The sequence below is a fragment of the Heliangelus exortis genome, chromosome 3 (assembly GCF_036169615.1).
Source record: "Heliangelus exortis chromosome 3, bHelExo1.hap1, whole genome shotgun sequence".
Taxonomy (NCBI): Eukaryota; Metazoa; Chordata; class Aves; order Apodiformes; family Trochilidae; genus Heliangelus; species Heliangelus exortis.
The window spans coordinates 46425296-46448780 of NC_092424.1; the positions used below are offsets into that span (position 1 = coordinate 46425296).

The 23485-nt window shown below is 36.8% G+C and overlaps 1 protein-coding gene across 2 annotated transcripts in view; it reads right to left on the reverse strand.

The window, feature by feature from the left end:
* Nucleotides 1-696: 696 nt before the first annotated feature.
* PACRG (parkin coregulated) overlaps nt 697-23485 on the reverse strand; it is a 212858-nt gene continuing 190069 nt past the window's right edge. For both annotated transcript variants that reach the window (XM_071740465.1, XM_071740464.1), the window contains exon 6: nt 697-869. In XM_071740465.1, the coding sequence (XP_071596566.1) occupies nt 709-869 (161 nt within the window). In that variant the 3' untranslated portion in view covers nt 697-708. The remainder of the gene's footprint in view (nt 870-23485) is intronic.

The following is a 23485-nucleotide window of genomic DNA, read 5'->3' on the forward strand; positions in this document are numbered from 1 at the left end:
TACATCATATATCTTCCATCTGATTTATTGATGTTTAGCCTGAGCCTCTTTTTCTTCAAAATAGTGGTTGTGCCTGATGTTCACCCAGAGGAACGCAAATTCCACGAAAAGGTAAACACTTGGAACCTGAGTTCTGGAGTGTGTAAGAAACATGGATTAATTTCATGACAGTGCTTTGTAATGGCCCATATAAATTTTCCTACTGTAATTGCTCTATACATTCAACCGTTTTATTGTATGTCAGTGTACATTATTCGGCACAGCTGCTAGAGAGGCATTGCTGAACTGGTGTTTCTCTTCCATGACAAACACCTATTAAGCAGTCAGCATAAACTCTTCTTGTTACAGCCTCTGACATCACCCTCAGGGCAAGCGGACACAGAACAGCAATTGCTGAATCGCGTATGAAAATTATAGTTTTATTGTCTATACAAGTGAAGGTTTAACTCTGATTCCTGCTCGAGTCAGCTCTGTTATAAAGGAGCGATTCTTTCAGGGAACAAACAAGCACAGTACACCATTGTAATCAAAGGAACAGGCACTATTTATGTATTGGAAACGCTTGTTCACAATAGTGCTAACACTGTCATGCCCCAGAAGCCACTATTTTAGCAGCTGTAGAGAAAAAAAGCATGACTAACAAGATGCCACACAGAGTCAGATACAGTTTTTTTAGAACACAAATGGAATGATCCCTTTTGATACAACTCAGTTTATTAGGCACGACTCATAAGTAGGGATCATGTATTTAATGTTTATGTAAGCATTTTCTCCACCACGGCGTTCAAAGAGTTCCAGTGTCTCTTGAATAAGATCTCCAATATTCTGACGCTTCTGCTGGCTGTAGTCTATCCCATCACCTGTATTAACTGGTGAATAAAAATAAAAAAAAACAAAAAATAAAAACAACCTCAAGAATTATATTACATTTACAGTTACACTTTGAAACAATGACATAAGAAATTGCAGTTGTTAGTCAGTCACTATGCCTCTATTAGAAATTTTGTTCTGTGACAAAAACAGAGCTGAATTTGAAAATAGGATGGTTTTGGTATCTCTTTAAGGCTCTGTTCAGTCTCCGACCTCATATACCTTCAAAATCTGCTTATGTATTCATTACTTCAGTACCCAAGCAAGAATCCTAATAAAAATAAAGAAAACATTCTTTTATCAGATAAAGATGGAGTCTCTCTTACACAGCTAATATTTTAAGACCACTATCTCTATTTCTAGCATTGTTTATTTACGGCAAAATTTTACAGCCAGATGCATAAACACTTATCTACGAAATATGATTTCATATTCACAATTTTCACACTCTAATGTTTGTTTTGTTTAGGTTTTTTTTTTTTTTTTAGAGGGGTTCTCATGTGGCCTAAAAGAGATAATTCGGATTATAACATGGCACTCATTCAATTTCTGCTTCCTGAAAACCATGTAAAATTAAGTCAATGTCAAAAGGGAAAATTATTGCAGCCCCCAGATGCAGTAACATTTACTGCTGCTTTCATTAACATGGACTAGTCAGGGTAATACACATTCATACACACACAGCATAATTCTTTAATAAAATCAGCATGAACGACGGCAACAACAAATAATACAAGAGTAAGAAATAACTTCGCTTGCAGTGATGCTGAGACATTTAAAGAAGGAAAACAGATTTCATTGTGTTTTAAAACAATATTCAGAGAACTATACTAATATGGATATATTCCAAGACACACACATATATATATATACACATATATCAAAAATAATTTGGTAGGAGCATAATGTCCTCAGATCCTTTGTGGTGTAGTGGCCAGGTGGAGCAGCTGTCACACTGCAGCAGGATAGCCCACATGAAACCAATCATCCTGTGGTCTCACACCAGCAGTGGTGGCAATGTGCCTGTGTCACACATTTAACATCTCAAATAAGGCTGCTTGCTTGCTTACTGACACACTCAGTGGGCCAGCAAAGGAGATATTTGTCAAGACAATGCAAACCAGCTTCTGGGGCAGTGCCTGCCTTTCATGTTAGAAACACGGTGCACACAAGGGCAAGAGTAGATTTTGCTCTCACTGCTGCCTCCACATCTCCAGGCCAATGGGGTGGAGATGTACAACTGCACCCATCCTCACACCCTCTCCTGGTTCTAAGCCCAAGGATCTGCATTTAAAGCTTGAGGCTTTTTTACCAGTAAAGACTGAAAAAAACACATGCTTGTGAAGAAAGAGCTGATGAACATGGGTAAAAATCATCCTTTTGCTGAATCTTCCTGTAAAATACCACTCCAATTTATTTATGTGCATATAAGTTTTTTAAACTCCTTACACACATTTTTCTCACTGCTTTTTGTAAAATGTTTCCACAAATAGAGATGTAACATACATAGACTGGGCTTGTGAGTGGGAAGCCAGTTATTTCTTCGTGCTGATTACTCTTAACCACACAAATATTTTCTTATGTATTAACTATTTATTTCACTCACACAAGAAGTGTTCATGACATCAAAATTTACTGCAAAGGATTTACTGTTTTGTTACAAATAACAAGTTATTAGAGTGCATAAAAACCACCAAGAGCTATTAAATAGAGGGACTGGCTTATACAAAACAGTAATGCAAAAAAAAAGGACATCACAATTGAGTGCAATTTACATTAAACATGGTTTGCTCTTGCATAAAACAACTGAGATCATCTGTGCCTCATCATTTGGGTTACATGTGCACTGCCAGCACTCCCCAGAACACCTGGAGGTATTTCTGATTCCACCAGTTTAAGCAAAGGAAACTCTGAACCTTGACCTAAGTCTTGGCAAATATGTAAAGGAATTACTGACTTTACAACCATTTGTCTATTATCTGTAATTTTAAGCCTACACACATGCTCAGCTAATGAGCTTACACAGCTTTCATGGCGCTTTCAAAGAAGTAGTAAAAAAATCAGCTCTCTGGAAGTAATGGTGATACATTGCTAAGCTAGTTTGGAGGAGGCCAACAAGACACTGATAATGCTGGTAGCAGAGGTGTGTTCCAGAACACCATGTTACAGTTGTTATTATAGAGCATAGTCTGACCAATAAATGATGCCTCAAGTGCCTGATTAGAAGGTGCCTAAGAGAATGAGGCAATGATAAAGGAAATAGTCTGCAAGGGAAGACTGAATGTATGATGTGCAGACTGTCATTACAAATTTTTTTTCCTACAGACCATCTGTGCTATATGAAGGTTTTTAGCCTCAAGACAGTGATAATTCACATTAATGTCATGACACAAGCCACAACCAACAATACCAGAAAGGTTATATCAGAATCAAGGTCAACTGGTAGCTATCCTATGCAGTTATAGGAATTAACAAATCTTTCAGACAAAAAAGATAATCATTAACCCAACAGGACAACATCCACTAAATGGATGAGTCAGAAAGATCTGCCCAGTGCACCTAAGGGTAAATATCTAGTCATAATAATAATGATTATTAGCTGGAAAAAAATAGCTACTGCAGTATAGCGGCCTCAACGTGTCCTTCTCTGGTTTGACTGTATTCCCAAGTTAGTTTGCAAAAGAAGCCAACTTTGTCATCCACAAAAGTGTTACATATGTAAAGTGTGAACATGGATCTGATTCAAGCTCTTTATGAAGTTGTCCTTTGTGAGGGGGAATAAATCAATATGAAAATGCTAGGAAGCACATTTGTCATATCTTTGTCTCCTAGTGAAATGTCTGGCAAATTCAGCATGTGTCAGAACTCTTTTCAGAGCAAATGTTATTTCTGGGTTTAAGAGAAATGCAGTAAAGGAATACTAAGAGATCTAGAGGGTTGCAGTCAGGAAAAGATCTCGTTTTCCCTTCCTGGATCAAAAAGTTAGCTCCCAGTCACCTAAATCATGCACCAAGGGTTCTATGGTCCTTGAAGTGAAGCGAAAGGCTTTGCACCTGTCAAGACCTGTGTGAGCTGATGAAATCACCCAGCACACCAAGCCCAGGAGTGGCACTCCCTGCCCTGCCCTCAGCGCTGCCGCTGCTGTAGCTGAAGAAACCCTGCTCAGACCCTCAGGGACTGAGCTAAACCTTTGGCAGTGAACAGAGGGTTTGAATTTTGTTTTAAAACATGGTTTGTATTTTAGTCTAGACATGCTTCTATTCATTATTCAGGATATTAAAGAAATTCTACTGTTATTTGTATTACCTCTCGTTTCATTCTAAAATTTCACTAGGGTAATGCTACAAGCATTCATATTGCATTAAAGAAGGATAAGCAAGTTTCTCTCAATGCATTAATAGCTTGATACTGCAGTTTTGAAGTCCTGGGATGGACAAGAAAGGTAAATCAACCCTTAAAGCTATTATCTGTGTACATTTGTTAGAATCTGAAAGTTTCTGAGACATTCTTTCAGCTTATTGGATTTCACTTCGAGGCAGGTCAGATCTTGAGGAGAGGGTTTTTTAATCCCCCAAATATGTTGAAGTACCTCCTTGTAAGTATCTTACAGATATGAAAGCTCACTCCTGCTGGTGGCTGTTTCCAAGGTTCTTCTTCACAGAAAGCACCAATTAAAACCAAAGTTTTCATACACCTGCTGTTTGCAGGGGTGTCACAGACCTTGGGATATTAGAATTTCCTCAGATGTTAAATATCCGAGGAATGCTTGGTGTTGGAGGACAGAATAATACTTAAAAGAGATTTCTGAAGAGACTGGGAAGGAAGACCCTTGACAGTAAGGTTAAGCAATAATTTTAACACAAAGGCCATTCCTTTATTCTTTACTGATGATCTTTTAACTATATATATATATATATATATATATATACACGCATATCTTGGAACCAGAGGGTCCCAGAAGAAATTTTTGAACTACTACTTGTTAACAAGAGAGAGGTCTTGCATAGTAGTTTTGATGGGGGGTTGTACACAGATCAATAAAATAACTTGGAAAGACAGACATCATTCCTCTCTTTTCCAATCCTGTGAAACAGAGATACTGAATGGCAAAGTGTCTCTCTCCAAGTCATAGAAGGGATCTGTCACAAATCATGCTTTTTGACTTTTTATTGTAGATTATTAAAGTACTATTTATGGTAAAATATAACTATGATCAAATAATTTTTAAGCTGCTCAGTTCATCCTAGTCAAACCAGCAAGTATTTCAGCAGTTAAAATGATTACAGTAATCCAACACGCTAACCAATTAACTGGGATTTTTAGTTCAGAAAAAACAACTATTATGGGATTTTGAAGTGCAGATATAGTTCTCAGTACAGAATTGTGTTTCAACAGAAAAACCGGTCACAGAACAATATGTAGTTAATCAGTACAAGCTAACATTAAAATATTTTGTAGAAAATGCCAGGACTTCTTTTTTTTTTTCCCTAGGAGTCAGCATCAGTATCAAGAAATAAATGAAAGCTGATTTCAGCTATAGATTGACTTGCACCTATGTCAGGGTTCAGGTGGCATAAGTTCACTACTCAGGTATGGTTCAGAGCTTAATTAATTTTTCAAAGTTCTCTTGTTAGGATTAGTTTAATTGTAAAAAAAGATGTTGGCTTCCTGACCGGAGTGGAAAATAAAATCCTCTGATGAGTCAGCGTGGCAGGAGGGAGGAGGGCTCCTTTGCACCATTCTTCTTGCTGTGACTCAGAGCTGTGATTTCAAATCATCAGCTGCAGGAAGGATGAGGTAGTTTGGTCTCCCTGTTCATTTAACTGAAAGTCTCTGAAAATTTACAGTGTAAAACTCTTAAACCCTCCTGTCTGTTAAGGAACAGAAGGATATTGCCAGTTCATTTCACTCAGGTGAGAGAAGAGCCACCAGGAAGTTACAAGTTCTGGCCTTTACTAACCCAGACAGAAAATCCCACATTCCATTCCTGAAGGCTCAGTGCAATTTAGACACCGGTATTAAATACTTCTTAGGACACATCTGGATTATGTGCTCACAGAAGTGCAAACTGGCCTTACACAGGCTGGTCTCAAAGCTAGACAGTTTGAAAGAAGAGCTCATAGAGTAATCCCAAAACGAGAAATGGTAGAGATGCCCTTGAGATGGGGAAGCTTTTCACCAGCCATTTCAGATGTGATGAATGGAGGTGCTACTCCTTAAATACTAAAATGTAATTGGGGAAGGGGGATTCGCTGAAGTCACAAAGTTCATAGGCAGAATTATTATCTGTTTTGACACAAAACAACCCTAAACTTTTGGCATAGTAACAGATTCTAACCCGCATATATAGCATTGCTTTTGGAAGGTTAATCACATACTGAAGAAAGAGGCACAGATTTGGTGGAAAAATAATAAAATTTCATTAACACGTTTACTTTAAATGATGAAAATGTAATTAAAAAAATTAACGTGTCTCTTTCAAATAATTTTAAAACATTAAAACTGAACATACATTAAGGAGGTCATATCTTCGAATATGCACAGACCTGTTTTTCAATAATATCAACATTTAAGAGCTCCCTGCCTCTTGCTTTTCTTGGCTCTTCCTTCTGTCTTTCATCATTACTGCTGAGTGCTCCTCTTTTACAACACTATAATACTGCAGATATTACAGAGGAATGTTTCAATCCAAGAAGAAAATATGTATGCTTCAATTTTAAAAATAATATAGAGACATATCTATTCATCATAGATCTTGAATTTTATACTTTTGATATAAATCAGCTAGGTACTATCTATCTAAGTAAGATACTTCTGAGATTTTCTTAATTCTCATTGAAGGCATTTTGCTTTAGAATAAAATATAGAATATTTCCACAGTTAACTTCCATATGCAGCTAGTTTTAGCTATTTCATAAATTAGCAACATTTTAAAAATACAAGTGCTGTTACCATAAATACTAATCAGAAAATCTACAAGTACAGGAAGTGCTCTAATTGGAAAGGAAATATTTGACTGACTTACGATGTTTTACTAATGATGTAAACCTACTAGAGATAGCTGTAACTACTTGTAAATTGCTGCTGTATGAAAAAAACCCAAAACCAACAACCCAAAATACCCAACTGAAAATGAGCCAAAACAGCAGCTGTTATCACTATTTTCCATTTCCAGGAAATGTTAGCAACATCAGATGTAATCCTTTCTAAGCCCAGAAAGGATTTTTTTTTTAATAGAAGAACAAAAATGAAACAAGAAATCACAGATTTTGTAACAAATTATTACAGCAAACATATTTGACCAGTGAGGTTAAAAATAAGATATTGTTATGTTATTTTCCCCTAAAGTACTTAAACTTCTCAAATGAATTTAGACTTTGAAGTTTGCCTATGTTTGATCAATATCAAACAAAGCAGTATTAAATAATCTTAGATAAATAGCATGCTCAACAGGGGAAGAGAAACTGGAAGACTGAGATCTCTGTGGCCTTGGTACACTGTTTACTGTTGCAAAATAATACATTAGGTCACAAATCATGCTTAAAGGGCAACAAGAGTTGCACCACTTATGTGAATCTAATGTTCTTCCAGTTGCTTTAGATTTGTATAAGCTAGAACAAAGTAAATACTGGTTTTTTTAGCTGGGAAACCTGTTTGTGTGTGCAAAATTTGTATAGCTTTGCTGTACTGATGTGAAATACGTTTGTTCATCACATTAATTTACTGTCTAAATATAGTATAATTAATGCAAAAGGAATTAAAACCATGGAAAAACACATCTTTGTATGCATGAGGAATAAACATAATTTATTTTTTGATGTAATTCAAAGTGACAAAGCTGAAAGTCCCAAGACTCTTTAAAGTTCGGCAACTTCAATATGGAACATAATCCTACAATAGCCAATTTTTGTACATTGACTTTATTCATACTTAAACTCAAGATGCTTGACAATCCATCCTCCTTCCCCCACTGGAAGATTTTTATTATTAATGTTACCAAAATGCTTTTAAGGGAAAGCCCTAGTTTTTTCTTTACAAGCAAAAAGCTCTGTAATTAATTATTTTGTGTTAATAGCTGTTAGTGTGTTTGTACATCTGTCACATACTAATGGAATTTGTTGTGTCTGAATTCACTGTTCAAAGCCATTACCATTTAAGACCCCTATTTGGTATAGCTTGCCCATCAGACATTTCATTGACAACTAAATTACTTCAATGACTGCTTTCATAATTTTGTGATAGAAGAGTGAGTCTTTTATTGTAATTGGAATGCGACCATATAAAAAAAAAGGTCAATATATTAAACATTTCCCATAAAAATTATGAGAGCAAGTTGTTGGATAGGCTTACAAGTTGCTGGATATGCCTGAAACTGAGAGCATCCTAGTTTTTATGTCCCCTAGTTAACCAAAATAAGCAAGAATCTGAAGTCAGCTGAGGGTGTTTTAGCAGACATTTGAGAAGGGACAAGGAGATGAAAGCTATGAATGGCTGTGTGAATTTGCCAAGTTTTCTTTCATTGCATTGGGACAAGGACAGAATTTATGCAGTTTAAAGGACAGCCAGCATTGAAACTGGAATGTACTGTTTCATCCTCTAGCCAGACAGAAAGGAACACTCTGCTCCCCCAGATATCTGTCCTGTAAGGGTCAGGATATCTCTCTCTGTTTTTTTAACCAGATCTTAAAATTTTTATAGTATCTATATTTTTTAAAAGTACATAAAAATTAAATAAATAAATATTATTTTTCCAAGATAAGAATTTGCATTCCATATTATTATTTGCACTCTTATTATTATTCATAATGTCTAGTTTTCACTGAAAAAGAAAAAAAATCATGTCCCCTAGGTGTGGTTTTTCTGCAGATTCGCAGCTTTCAAATTGTGAAAACTGAAGCATTTTGAAAGCAATATAGCAACTGCATATACACCACATAGAATCATAGAATGGTTAGGGTTGGAAGGGAACCTAAAGATCATCAAGGTCTAATGCCCCTAAATGGCCAGGGACACCTCTCTCTAGACGAGGATGCACAAGGCCTTATTATTCAACCTGGCCTTGAACACTTCCAGGGAGGGGGCATCAGCAACCCCCATGGGCAACCTATTCTGGTATCTTACTGCCCTCATGGTGAAGAATTTTTCCTAATATCTGTTCAAAATCTATCCTCTTTCAATTTAAAGCCATTACCCCTTGTCCTATCACTACCATCTCTGGTGAAAAGCCCTTCCCCATCTTTCCTGTAGGCCCCCTTCATGTACTGAACCAAGGCCACTATAAGGTCTCCCTGGAGCCTTCTCTTCTCCAGGATGAATAGCCCCAACTCTCACCCTGTCTTTGTAGCAGAGGTGCTCCAGCCCTCTGATCATTTCTGTGGCCCTTTCCTGGACCCTCTCCAGGGTATCTTTCCTGTGCTGGGGATGCAATCTCACAAGAACAGAGTTGAGGGCAAAATCCCTTGCCCCGCTGGTTGTACTTCTTTTGATGCAGCTCAGGATGTAGATGGCTCATGTCGAGCTTCTCATCTACTATCTCCCCTAAATTCTTTTCCTCAGGGTTGCTCTCTATCCATCCCCCCCCCCCCTGTATTTGTGCCTGGGGTTGCACTGACCAAGGCACAAGATCTTGCACTTGGCCATATTGAACTTCATGAGGTTGGCATGGACCCACCACTCCAGCCTGTCAATGTCCCTCCACATGGCCTGCCTTCCCTTTGAGGTGTCAGCCACACCACTCAGATTGGTATCAGCAAACTTGCTGAGGATACACTCTATCCCTCTGCCCGTGTCTGCAACAAAGATGTTAAGCAGCACTGGTCCCAATACTGACCCCTGAGGAACAACACTCATCAGTTGCCTCCACCTGGACACTGACCCATTGACCACAACTCTCTGGGTGTGGCCATCCAACCAATTACTTATCCTCTGAGTGGTCCATCTGTCAAATCCATGAAGACTGCTGGGTTTTTGGGTTTTTTCAGGTTTTAGGAATCTCTATCAAATCTGTCTCTTGTTTCAATTTTTAATATTTTCACTGCATTACATGTGAAGAAATACAAGTGCATAAGAAAAACTTCCGTTAGTGATTAATTGGAAAACACTCTCTCTTCTTGTCCAAATTAGACCTGTACCTTTTGTTGCTTAAGCTGTTATACAAAAGAGTCCCAAAATGAAGAAAGCATGAAGCCCAGCAGCATCCAGCAAATGTACTGATTCCCTAAAGTCTCACATCAAAGTTAATTTCATAAGGAACACTGTAATACTTTGGGAATCATAGAATCATTTTGGTTTGAAAAGGCCTTTGAGATGACTGAGTTCAACCATTAACCTAGCACACTGCCAAGTCCACCATTAAACCCTATCCCTAAGCACTTTATCTGCATGTCTTTTAAATACCTCCAGGGATGGAGACTCCACCATTTCCCTGGGCAGCCTGTTCAGGTACCTGACAACCCTGAACAGGCACTGAAGAAGTGCTTCCTAATGTCTAGTCTAAACTTTCTCTGGTGCAACTTGAGTCCATTTCCTCTCGTCCTATTACTTGTTAATAGGGAGAAGAAACATACTCCCTTGTTGCTACAACCTCTTACTTTCCTACTCCTGCTGGCCACATTATTTCTGTTAGAAGCCATTGGCCTTCTTGGCCTCTTGGGCACACTGCTGGTTCATATCCAGCAGGTTGCTGATCATCAAGATGTTGATGTCCTGACATCCCCAGGTCCTTTTCCTTTGGGCAGCTTTCCAGCCATTCTTCTCCAAGCCTGTAGCATTGTATGGGGTTGTTGTGATCCAAGCACAGGACCCAACACTGGCCCATAATTTTGCTTTTGCCATTGATCCAGGCAGTCGTGGTCCTTCTGTAGAGCCTTCCTACCTTCAGGAAGATCAACACTGCCGCCCAATTTAATGTAATCTTCTAGTTTACTGAAGGTACACTTGATTCCCTCATTCAGATCATTTATAAAGATATTAAATAAGACTGGCCTCGGTACTTAACCCCTGTGGAACACTTAACACCTTGTGGTGAACAGCCACCAACTGGATTTAACTCCATTTACCACAACTCTTTGGGCCCAGCTATTCTCAGCAAAGAGTGCACCTGTCCAAGCCATGAGCAGCCAGTTTATCCAAGAGGATGCTGTGGAAGAGTACAGACAATGTGTACAGTCTTTCCCTCATCCAATAAGGACCTGTCTTTCACTGGATCTGATCACCTGGTTGTCCTGTATATGCCATGTGATGGCACTCAAGATGATCTGCTGCATAACTTTCCCTTGCACCAAGGTCAAAGTGACAGTCCTGTAGTTGCCAGGATCCTCCTTTTGGCTCTTCCTGTAGACTGGGGAAATAAAGTTACATGCAAGAAGCCAGTTCCTCAGGTTATAGAAACTGACTCTTCTTGTATATCACTTCAGTTTGCTTAAGTGATGCTTGAATGGACTACATGTTGACATGCCAAGAAGGCACTCCTGCATTCTGTGGCATACAATTTAGTGAGGACATATTACCACTGGCCATGAGACTACAGCTGAACAAAAAGAACATACTGCGGATGGTCATCTCAGACACTTAATCTTCGTATCATTTGTGTCATTTGAAATTATTAAGCAGTAAGCTGAAGGAAGAGCAGTTTGAGGAACAGGAATGAGAGCTCTTCAGTAGAGCTTATTGAGTTGTTTAAAGCTTGTTCTGTTGTAAGCTAACTTAAATATTGTCTAAATATTGGCATCTAAACATCTTCCATTAGAGAACCCTTTAGCAGTTTTTAATGGTATGAAATGAATGGAGGAACCATGTATTTCTCTGAGCATGTATTTCTCCTCAGATAAAGCAGTGAAAAGGAGGTTGGTTTGTCACATGTTGTGCAACTGCATAATCCATCTCAATGGCTGCTAAAAGTCAGCCATCTGAGGCATGACTGCTTGTTTGTCTAGATTGCCATCAAGACTGCAGGGACTCAAATACTGGAGCATGCTGATACTGTGAGCTCTTGAATTGTCTGCTGTTTTACTTTGCTTAAGAAGAAAAACTTCACTGAATTTGGAAAAACAGAAAGAAACTGACCTGCACTAGCAGATGAGTTACTATGCTATTGATAACATCAGTAGGTATGTACAGAAGCAGAAGACTTTTACACATGTTTTCCCAGTAACTTGACCCAGTACTTAGACCACCTACTGAGACTTAGCAGACTGAGACCCTCCTGAAATACAGGGCAAAATCTTTTGTTTCACCACTTTGACAACATTTATAGGATTACTTCCTTTACTATTTGATATAAAATCATTATTTACTATGCCATTGTAGGTATTGTAGGCTCCAGAGGGTGTTTTTTAAAATGCATTCCTAACTTTTTCTCAAGGGATTGCAATGTTAAGTTTTAAAACACAAGCATTTTAGTGAATCTAAATTTAGTGAAATCTAAATACAATTGCTCATACAAAAGAAATAATTGCACACAACAAGTTTATATAAAACCAAGAGGAGTAGACATGGTTAGCAGGTTTTTTTGAATTGCAACTGTAAGTGATGTTGCAACATTCTAAAAAAGTTATTTTTAACATAAAAATCACATGTATTTTATTATATATTTTATTATTTTTATTACATGTATTTTATTACTCTTGTTCCTTATTTAAAGAAAATGGTGCTATTCCAGTAAAAATACCTTTATGATAACCGTACAAGTGCCATCATGTAGAAAATATCCAACTGCTAACAATGCAGCTCTTCTAGTTTGGTGTGTAAAATTTTCTTAGAACCCTTTCCCTCATTACAGAAGCAGTGACCCTGAACAGTAAAGCTTAAAAAAAAAAAAAAAAAAAAAAAGGAGTCTCAGATGGATTTGTATTTGCTCGTCCTAAACTGCTTCAAATATAATGTATCTGTAGGCTGATGGCTACAGTAGGTTCATCCCCCTTGCAGTGGGTCATTTGAGTGTTTGCTGTCCTGACACGCTGATGTGACAAAGCCTTAAGGCACAGGAGTCAAAATTTTACAATTCATTATTCTCCAGCCACTCCTGGCAAATATGATAATTTACATTCTCCAACATGTAGCTAAAGCATGCTACACTTTGTAATTCCTGTCTTAATTTTTTATTCACCATTCACTTATCTTACATCCCTTCCAGCTCTGGTGCCTGACGAGCCTAAAACTCTTCAGTTTTAGAAGGAAAACAACTCAAACACACACACACACGCATGTATGTCAGGGCAGGGAGGAAGAGACAAGAAAATAAGTAAGTGATATGGTCAACCCAGACTAGTCTAGAGGTTTATAACTAGCAGCCAAGAAAGCAGTTAAATAGCGTGGCAGAGCAGAATGTGTTTGAATATTTGTAACTTTGCATTTTCATGTATTATAATGAAGAATGAAAGTAAAAAGCTGTCAAGAAAATTCTTCCCTGGTAACTTAAATAAGCTTTCTCATGCTTGGGTGATCTGAGAGTACATGCATATATAATAATTATCTTTATATTAGTAACAACAAGATGGCCACTCCTGTAAAGGAAAGTCATGAGGGGTTTTTTTAGATAAATTCAGGACACATAGAAAAGATAACCTGGAAGACAGCTTAACTAATATCTAAGTGGGACATATTTCAAGACTAATGTTATCTTGCAGTTTTCCTGGAATGCTTGTTGCTCAGTGCACAAGGTCAGCCTCCAGAGGAAAGGGAGACATAACACCTAACAAAATTTCTTTATCGCCTCTCTCCAGCAAGCCACAGATGGCTCTTTCATCTCCTGCGTTTTTAATGCATTGTAATGGCTGCAGTGAGTTTAAGGGCCTCTGATTCAACTCTGCAGCTGCAGTGCTGAATTGGTATCCGTGGAAGCACTACCTCAAGAGTAACAGAAAACTCTGCTTCAGAAAAATATCTCTGAGCATTTTTGGACAACAGCAGCTAGTGTAGAATGATTACTTCTGAAGAAAACCATGGGAAGTTATTTTAAGGGAAAATAAGAACATATACTTGTCTCCATAAATTAAAGTGAGCAAAATTCTTGATGATTCACCAAGAAATTTCATTACTGAATGGTGATAGCTGGAAAGATCTTCCTGAATTACTTGTCCTAGCACAGCCAAAGTTTATTAGGTGCTTGACTAACAAGTAAGATAGACAATTCTTGCCCCCAGGTCAGGAGTGTGGATAGAGGAGGAGTAGAAGACAAATAAAAACCCAGGCTAAAAGTGAAGGAAGAAATGCCACAGCAATTCATTTGGTTGGTTAATGCTCTTAAATATGCTCCATAAAAGGCCTAATTTATGTGAATATATGCAATATGGATTAGCCTAATTATTCCACAGAGTAATTGAAAGTATCCCACTGGATGCTGATCAACATTTTACATCTGAGCCTACTGAGATTCTATGGCTATTTTGTAGCAAAACATGGTGAAAAAGGTAGAAATGCTTATTTGGACATCTGTAGCTGGGACCCAATAGCTTTGCTTTAGAGTTCTGAGTAAGAATCTCACCTACTTAGAAGTTTATTTTGAGGAATTATCAGAATGGAGTGTCAGCCTTATTAATGTAAATATAGGGCTTCTGCAGGAATGTGTGTTACCGGCTTGGATAAGATGGAGGAGGAGAACTGACTTTGTTACTAATCCATGTGAGGTGAGGTACCAACAGCCTCTCAGCACTTGGGACTTCTCTTCCATTGTCTTCCTTCCTTCTAATCATATGAATAAGAAATAGAGTAGTCCAGAGATCTCTTGCTGGTTTAGTAGCATTCTCATTTTAGATAGGCATAAGCTCCCTCTTTGTTTAATATTAAAAAATGCTGGGGAGTCAATAAGTCATTTTAGGCATGCTTGTTATCAGATCTAATGCCTCAGCCATCTGCCTAAACAGCTCCTGAAATTGCTGATAGTTGTCTGGCTGGCTATAACCAGTGTCACAGAATCCTCAGAAGACATAGAAGAAGTCAAGCTAATATCAGTTTATTTACATATCCTCATTATTGTAATGTATCCATATCTAGCAGCTCAGATTGGCCTAAACAAGGGATATAGTTCCAGCACTGTACGGGAAATAGTACAAGATAAGAAATTGATTTTATAGGAGAGGAACAGTAATAGCACTCAGTTTTCAGCTAACAGATTGACATAACTTCACATATCCATGGAAGACAACTATGAAAACAGTCAGGCAGAATTAGAGATATGGGGATGGACACCATATCATGTTGGAATGGAAATTCAGGCCAAGTTAGGAACTGCAACATTTAATATCTGTCACTTGGGTTCTGCAGAATTGTTAGGGCTGTACTTCACTGTATCAAGTAGGAGTTTGCAAGTGTTATAGTGAGTCAAAGGCTTATAAGAAAGTGTCACAGAGGGAGCCTGTGGGGAACAGCAAGCAGAACCATACCTAAAATCTTGCTTTTCTCTGAGACTCAAACATTTGCATCCACCCTGGAGCTGTGGTCCAGAAGTTTTCCTAAGGGTAGATATCTATTGTAATTCTTCCTGGGTGTAACTGAATGATTTCTTCAAAAGCAGATTGTGCCACGAGACAGTAATCATAGAATCATAGAATCATAGAATAGGCTGGGTTGGAAGGGACCTCAGAGATCATCGAGTCCAACCCTTGAACAACTACCACCACAGTCACTAGACTATGGCACTGAGTGCCATATCGAGTCGCTTTTTAATGATATCCATTTCCCATAAATGTGTGCTGGTTTTGTGTGTAATTTTCCATAAGATCTACCAGCTAAAAGACAGCTAGGGCCTGTTCTGACACACCGTATGTTTTGTATACACTACCAACATCTCTCTCAGCATGAGCATGAATTTGGACATTGCCCTACTCCTTATTTTTCCAGAAACCCGTCCCGTTTTCCAGTTTGAATTTGGACGGTGCATTTAAAAGCTATGGCATTTGAGGAGGGGAAGATTTACAGAGCAGAATAACTTTATGACCCATTAAGCCTTGTATTCTTAGGAAGCCAGACAAAAAAAAAAAAAAAAAAAAAAAAGATGAGCAACAGCAGCAGTGGCTGTTTTCTAGTTTTTTATTTTTTGAAAACCTAGTGGTGAAGCACCCTTCCAGAAAGCAGGACTACCAAGTCCAGCATTGTTCAGCCTATGCAGTTTCAATTCTACGTGTCTCAGGATCAGGGAGATGTCACCTAATTATTAAATTAATTACTCATGATGAAAGGCTCTTTTGACCTCTATGCTTATGATTTGGCAAGGAAGGAGCTGTAAGACAGATCTTTTATTGGACTATAAACTCCTGCCAATGTTTTCAGAGACCCAAAGTATAGCACCTGAATGCAATTTTTGGCAGCTACCTGAGTGGGCTGATCCTGAGCCCTCACCCGTTCCCAAATGAAAGCTGCAGTACACCAGAACATCTGTACAGGAGGCTAAATATTTAAGTTCCTAAATACAAATTCACATGAATATATCTACAATGCCAAATTTTAAGTGTCTTGACTTGAACTACATTCCTAACAGATGGTTATTTTACATCTAAATTCATTTATTTATGGCTGTTTATGTTTTCACAAACATAATAACTGGTATAAAAGTGATACAAACTTAACCTTTGTCTTTTTACTTCAAAACTAAAACTTGTATTGCACAATCTATAGAAATTACATAAAAATGGACTTTCTGTGTTGTACTCACAAGCAGACCTTCCAAATATTTAAGAAAACTGCTGTGACAATAAGGCAAAGTGGACATAAATTAGATGTTAACATCATCTGTAACATTGGAAGCCTAACCAAGATACTAGCTAAAGATTAACAATCCCCCAAAAATCTGAAAAAAGGAGAAAATAAAGGGAGATAAATACTTAAATATGTGTATCAGAAGCTTCAGAAAACCAAATTCAGCAAAATTAACACAAAATATCTCAGTAAGATAAACCTCACGCTACATAAAATGTATAACTTCATAAGTAGTTACACGTCTGATTCAGGAAACTGTCAGGCTGGTGTGTAAGTGATTGAAAAATCAGAACTAAAATTTGTGTTCATTTATATCAAAGCATTTCTTAACTGAAGAAGCAAGCAGGCAAGGCAAGCATGTACAAAGTATGTAGAAATGAAGGGCCTAATGCTGCTGACAGCTATATTTTTGCCTCCCCATGTAAATCAACGAGTTTCAGACAGCTAAATGAGACAGGGAGTTAGCTTTTCCTTACTCACTACAGTGATTAATTAGTTTATTTTCAACATGAAAACTACTAGGTAGCTAAGTTGCTATCTCCTAACTTCTTTTCACAGTACAAATATTACAAGAAAACAACCAGCCACTACCCCTCTAACAGAAAAAGCTCATGTGACCATGAAACACTGTGAGGATTTGGTAAGAAATGTCATAAGAAAAAAAACTTCTCAGGTTTGAAGTTGTATTTATTCATGTGTAAGTTGTAATACCCAGGAAAAGCAATTTGCTCTAATACTTAACTTCCATTACTCCAGTATGTATTTTTAATGCATGGCTTTAACTATTACCATCTGAAGAAGATTCAGAAGACCACTGCAGTTGCCATCATTTATTATGAAACTTTGTGTGCACTGTCATACCACTGTGCTTGTGTCAAGAAACCACATCTGGAAGGGAAGTCAAGGAAATTTTCCCACTGAATGATAAAGATGGTTTATTTCCATAAGCCAAATAAATTCTTAGGAAACATAAGCTCAAAAAAAATTATTGATGTAGAACAGTTTTTCTCACATCAGCTGCAGAACTCCACTGGGGAAAAAAGAAAGGAGAAGCCCTCAGGCCACATTTTGTGTGACCTAATTCTTTCAAGGGTATGTTTCTGCAAATTTTTAGGAAGCGACAATGCAAATGATCCCACCGTGATATTTTCATGGAATCTGCACAAGCTCTAAATGACAGACATTTCACCAAGTCTACAATACGCAGTTTTGTGGCAGAGTTTAATTATGTTTGGATGTAAATGAGCAGGAAAAAAAATTATTGCACAGCCTGCAGAAGAAACGGTTATGCTTCTATAAATTTCTGGTATTCTACGGCTGTGACTGTCAGTTTAAAGTTTCAGTCTATATGCTGCTGCCAGCTAATGATTAGTCTCTACAGTCTGGTAAAATTGCATTCCAGTCAAGGGAAATGAAGTAAAAAGATGAAGGGAAAAAGAAACTAATATTGTTAAGGTCTAATTAGAGAAGCAGGACCAGTGCTGGACTTAGCTGTGATGAGGTTATCTTTCTATTAAATTCAATACAGTGAATTCAGTGAGAGCAAGATCAAATGCTATGATTTGATTTTCATGGGTGAAGTGTTAATAGGAGTGTGGATTAACTTTTTCCTCATGTTGTGAAATTGTTTTTATATTAATGTAAAGCAGAATATAATCATTCTTCTCTCTGAGAGTATATTGCTAAAATCTGCCCATTTACTTTCAGAAGGATTAGGGCTATGCAGTTTATTTTGAAGAAAATCACATTCCTTCAGCAAAGAAAAAAATTCATTCTTTTGACTTCAGCATCATCAGCAATATCCACCAGAACTTCATTTTAGCAGTTTCCTATATCAGACAACCACCTATTTCTTATATGGTTTTAATTCATGCTGGTTTGCTTCTAAATGAGTACTTGAAGCAGGTGAATGTGCTTGAATGTGCTTTCATTTACCAGCTTAAGTTTTTCATCTAGCAGCTTAAGACCACACTTTTGCTTAGTTGATAAAAGCATGATAATTTAAAAATCATGCTGTAGGAATGCAATTGGATTCTATATACACATCACCCCCTCCCTCCCCCCCCCCCCCCAAAAAAAGAGAGAAAAGATTAAAAAAGAAACCCTAATATTAAACTCAGTATTTCTCCCCTACAGCACATAGGTGTCATATTTAGCCTCTCCTCCAAAAGTATTAAAGGACATTCACAACAGATTTACTAGCCATATATTCCAAAACAATTTTTGGTTCATGACATATGAACTCACACTTGGTACAATAATGTTGATAATAAAACCTATCTGCATGCCCATAAAAATACATTGCAGAGAAACATTATGTAAGAGCCTCTTAATCTCTACACCTACAATTACTTAATATAGAAAGATCTAAAATATATTTAATTTAGATAAGGTAGATAAGCATTTTAAATAAAAAAGGTCAGATGCCTGAAATGCACATTTTTCACTTTAAATTGCGCACAAAGTTTATTTGAAGACCTTGGAAGCTGATGAGAAACTTGGGTGTTTATTCAGCTGGAACTTCAAGTATTTCATATATAATGCGTATGATCCCTGAAATAGTTCAAATTGACTACCACAAACAAGCAGTGGGATGTTGTATGCATATCTCATATAGTCCATAAAGAAGATAAAAAATGTAATATGAACATCAATTCCTTAATACCTCATAGTGCTATTCAATAGAAAAATAAATCAATAGAATTTTGTTTTTGATTTCCTAAGAGAACCATAATCCTCCAATCCCTTAATTAGTCCATGAATACAAAGAAAATCTGAGGAATGTACATAACATCCATATAATTTTATTTTCTTTTTAATTCTGCTATTTTGAAGACTTTCTTAGGAATTCTTTTGGTAAAAATCCTTAAAATAAGGACTTGTCAAGAATATTTTAATTACGGAATTACTGTGAGAGTCCATATTCTCATGTCAATAGTTTCATCATGCTGTTTATTTATCTCTAATGTGTGTAACGTTCTCATCTTTCACCTTTTCAGTGTCTCACAGCAGTCAGCTCTTAGGATAGAGTGGTTGCACAAATTCAGATTCCATCAAGACAGAAAATTATGTGAGAAGAGAATATTCTGTTAAATTTTGCTAAGGTGATCATCTTCCAACCTATCACCTTATATTGAGGAATTCTCAAGCTAACTAGAGCATCAAAACAGTCCATGACTGAAGAGTTCCAAATTTTGAAAAAGGTCTTTTTGCACCTTACACTGACTACAAAGCTGTACCCTACCCTTCTGCATTGTGCCTAAGCCCTTTAAAAGTCTCAGAGCAAAGATGTGGTCTCTATCCTAAACTACGAATGTCCTGCAAGAAATGCTTTTCCCATGTACTACAGATTATATTTCTCTGTGGGGAGACTGTGATCCTCAGTTGCTTTCTTTTGTATTAATCATGAATCTATCAATCTGAAAAGCAAAGCCTGTGGGAGCAGAATATAGGCTAATTCAATAAACAGAAAAAAAGATTTCAGATTCCCTGTCAGGGGATATTAGATTGACCACAGTTCTCTCAGCTTCCAGAACAAAGCTAAAAACTCACTTCAAATTAGAATCCTGATAGGCATTAAACAAAGCAGATAATAAGAAGAAAATAGGGCAGGGTTCAAGCTGGAAAAGGTGAGGTTAAGAGTAAATGAGACTGCTGGACTAATGTGAGTCTAATTAGTTTTTGGAAAAAAACAAAATCCTATGATAGGTAACATGAAAAAATCTTACTTGTATGAGAAGGTGAATCCTGGGAAAGTATTTCATGCTGGGAAATGTTGGTTAATAGCAAGTAAGACTGAAGGTGTTGTGGGTTTTTTTGTAATATACAATTAAATAATCACATTAGGATTAAATATTTTGCAGCTCTTACGATAATCACAATTGATTGTTCAGTTGCAACGGTTTCTAAAAGGGAAATAGTTTAAGAAAATGCATTCTTTAAAATGCGTGTGTACAGCACTTTGTATTTGTAATAAAATATGTATTGTAATTGTGTAGCTGACATTCAATTAAAAAGCTTGAAATTAAGCAAAGATGGCTCTGTATTGAACTGTTGCATTTTAGTGCACTCCTGCTGTCAAATAACAGATTGTTCTTGAACTGTATCATCAAGGGTGTGGAACTGTAAGGTGAAGAGCAGAGTCTGTAATTGACTGCACGTTTTATTTCCATCTTTTGAACCAAACAGAATCTTAAAAAATAGTAGAACAAACTTTAAGATTATTTTTTCATAAAGTTAAACTACAAATAGCATAAGATTACTACTTTGGAATGAAAAGCATTTATATGACCTGAAGACCTGGTCTATTTCATTTACTTACAAAAGAGGAAGAGTTTTTCCCAAAGATTAATTTATTATTTTCAGAAACAAAATTACCAACAAAAATTTACTATATAAAAAGTACTTGGAAAAATATTCTTGGAATGTTTGGAATTATAATATAGACCCTGAAGAATAATTTATAAAGTGGCATTAAAAGTCCAGTATTCACTCAAGGTTAATTGACTGAGAGGGAACAAGTGTAGTTTGCATCTTAAAGCTGCTGGCACATGGTATTCAGTTTGGTTTCAGGAAGAAGGATGGGAGTAATACAGTGAGGGCAGGAAATTAACTTTTTAGACCTCTAGATCATGACTTCAATGAGTAGCATGGGACGGAGCCCACCATTTGATATTATGAGCTTTCAGTTCTGGAGATTGTTCCTTGGATGTTTTTAATTTATAATATTGCCATTAGATCAGATTCACCACAGCCCATGTGACCATGGAAATGAAAAGACCACGGTCTTTAGGGATGTCTATAAATAATAAAAAGAAGAAGTAAATTACTAAGGAAGAGATGCTTCCTATTCCTACTATCTATGGTCAAATTCACTTCATGAATATATGCATGTCTTCTATTGTGACTAGCAGAGGTGAAAATAGGTTGACAGAATCTGTGATAAGGTATATACCATTTTAGGCAACAATAACATAAGTATAATGTCTGTAATGCTAACTAGTAAATTAACCTTGGTGAAGTTTACAAATTTCAATCTAAATACAAAATGTAGCTATTTGAACGTAAAGTCACCATTTGTATTCCAGCTATACATTGTGATCATCCTTTTCCAGTATTTTATCATAACTCATTAGTTATATATTATTTATTACAATACACCAACAGTCATTGACTTATTTTTCAGATAAATGTTTTTTTACAGGTAATAAGGAAAAACACTGCAGAATGTTCCTGAAGATACGGATGTTTGGGTTCCTTTTTAGTTTGGTACCACCATTCCTGTATGTTGAACAGTTAAACTGGTTAAATACATTGTCTCTCTGTGAATGAGGACATGAAAGGCACAATGCCAGCATGTTTGTTATATGTAATTGAATGTAGCATGTATGCTAGCAATGAAATCTCATCTCTTTTTGTAAATTTCTAGATCATAGGGTGCACTAAGTAGAGCCTAAGTGCCAGACAGTGTTTGGATATTGTACCCTTGCATATCAATAACTTCTACTACTCCTGATTTCAATGTACCATACAATCCAAAACTTTGAAAATGTTATTCTGATGAAGACTATATTTTTAACATATTCTCTTGAAAGTTCCATGTTCTGAGTCCCATGATTGATTAGAATATGGATTTGAACAGAAAAAATATACATATTTTGCTAGCCCCAAGCAATGGACCAAACACAAACACAGAAAAGATGAAAAAACAAAAGATAAATCCTGGTATAAATGGCCCTGAGCATCAGTGAACATGCTGTCTACCCAACTTCTGAAATGGGCTGGAGTAAAACCCTGAATCCATCTGGTACTCTTCCTGATAAATACACTGACCAGCATTCAAGTGTTATAATTTGATATTTATGTCAGTGACTATTTACTCTATGGCTTGCTGGCTATGGTTCCCATTTATGTCCCAGCTAACATATATCAACATTTTTCAGTAAGCTATCTTGGAAATACAATTTGAAATATGTTTTCAAATGACAAATTAGCAATTTCAGGTAAGAAAAGTGGGCATAGCTCCAGTACACGTTGTCAGTTATTTAGAAAATTTTTTGGCTTCACTATTTAGAAGATGAAGGGCTATAGTTCTTGATACACACATTAGCTTTTACAGTCCTTAGTAACATTAATACCAGGATTTTACCTATGTCTAATGCTTCTAAGATTGTAGGAAATAGCATAAAAATAAGCAAGGTGCAGGAAAAAAACATTCAAACAAGAAGCTAAATAAGTCATGGGATCATCTCTAAAATCAGTCAGCAAAAGAAAAAAAAAAAAAAGTTTTAAGTATTCCTCTCTTTCCATGCAAGCTCTGAAGGTTAATAAAACATAAAACTGAGTCAGTAGAAAAATTGCTCAAACAACCCTGAAGTTTTCCAAAAGATCATCTAAGCTTATTCTGCAATGAGGGCCATCCACATGATGAAATCAGTGACTTGTACAAAAAGTTAAATCAGCTTCTGAATGAAGGAAGAGAATGTTTCAACAATATTATCAGGTAACATTTAGACTGAAATTGGTATGAAGACAAAGATAAGAGAAGAAATATAGGTAGCATGGTTAGTTGACACACTAATTGCATTTTCACCCCAACAAATGAGAGTTGGAAGTCAAAGTCAAAGTATAAATAAAAAGTCCTTTCTGGTGTCATTCTTGCCCTTTTGTTCACCTGATAATTGTGATTGGCTGCTCTACTCAAATAGTTTGGGACTGTACTAGCAGCTATGCAAAATGAGAAAGCTACAAGATCCATGTGAAAATATAAGGTTGCATGATACTTCTACATTTATCTGCTTAGTGTTTTATTTTTCTAAGAACTGAAATCACACACAAAACAAGAAAGGTAAGAAATGACAAGCAGTTCCTCCTTCTCCCCAGAGAACAGTAAAATGAAAGAGGAGATAGAGGATTGGAAGGA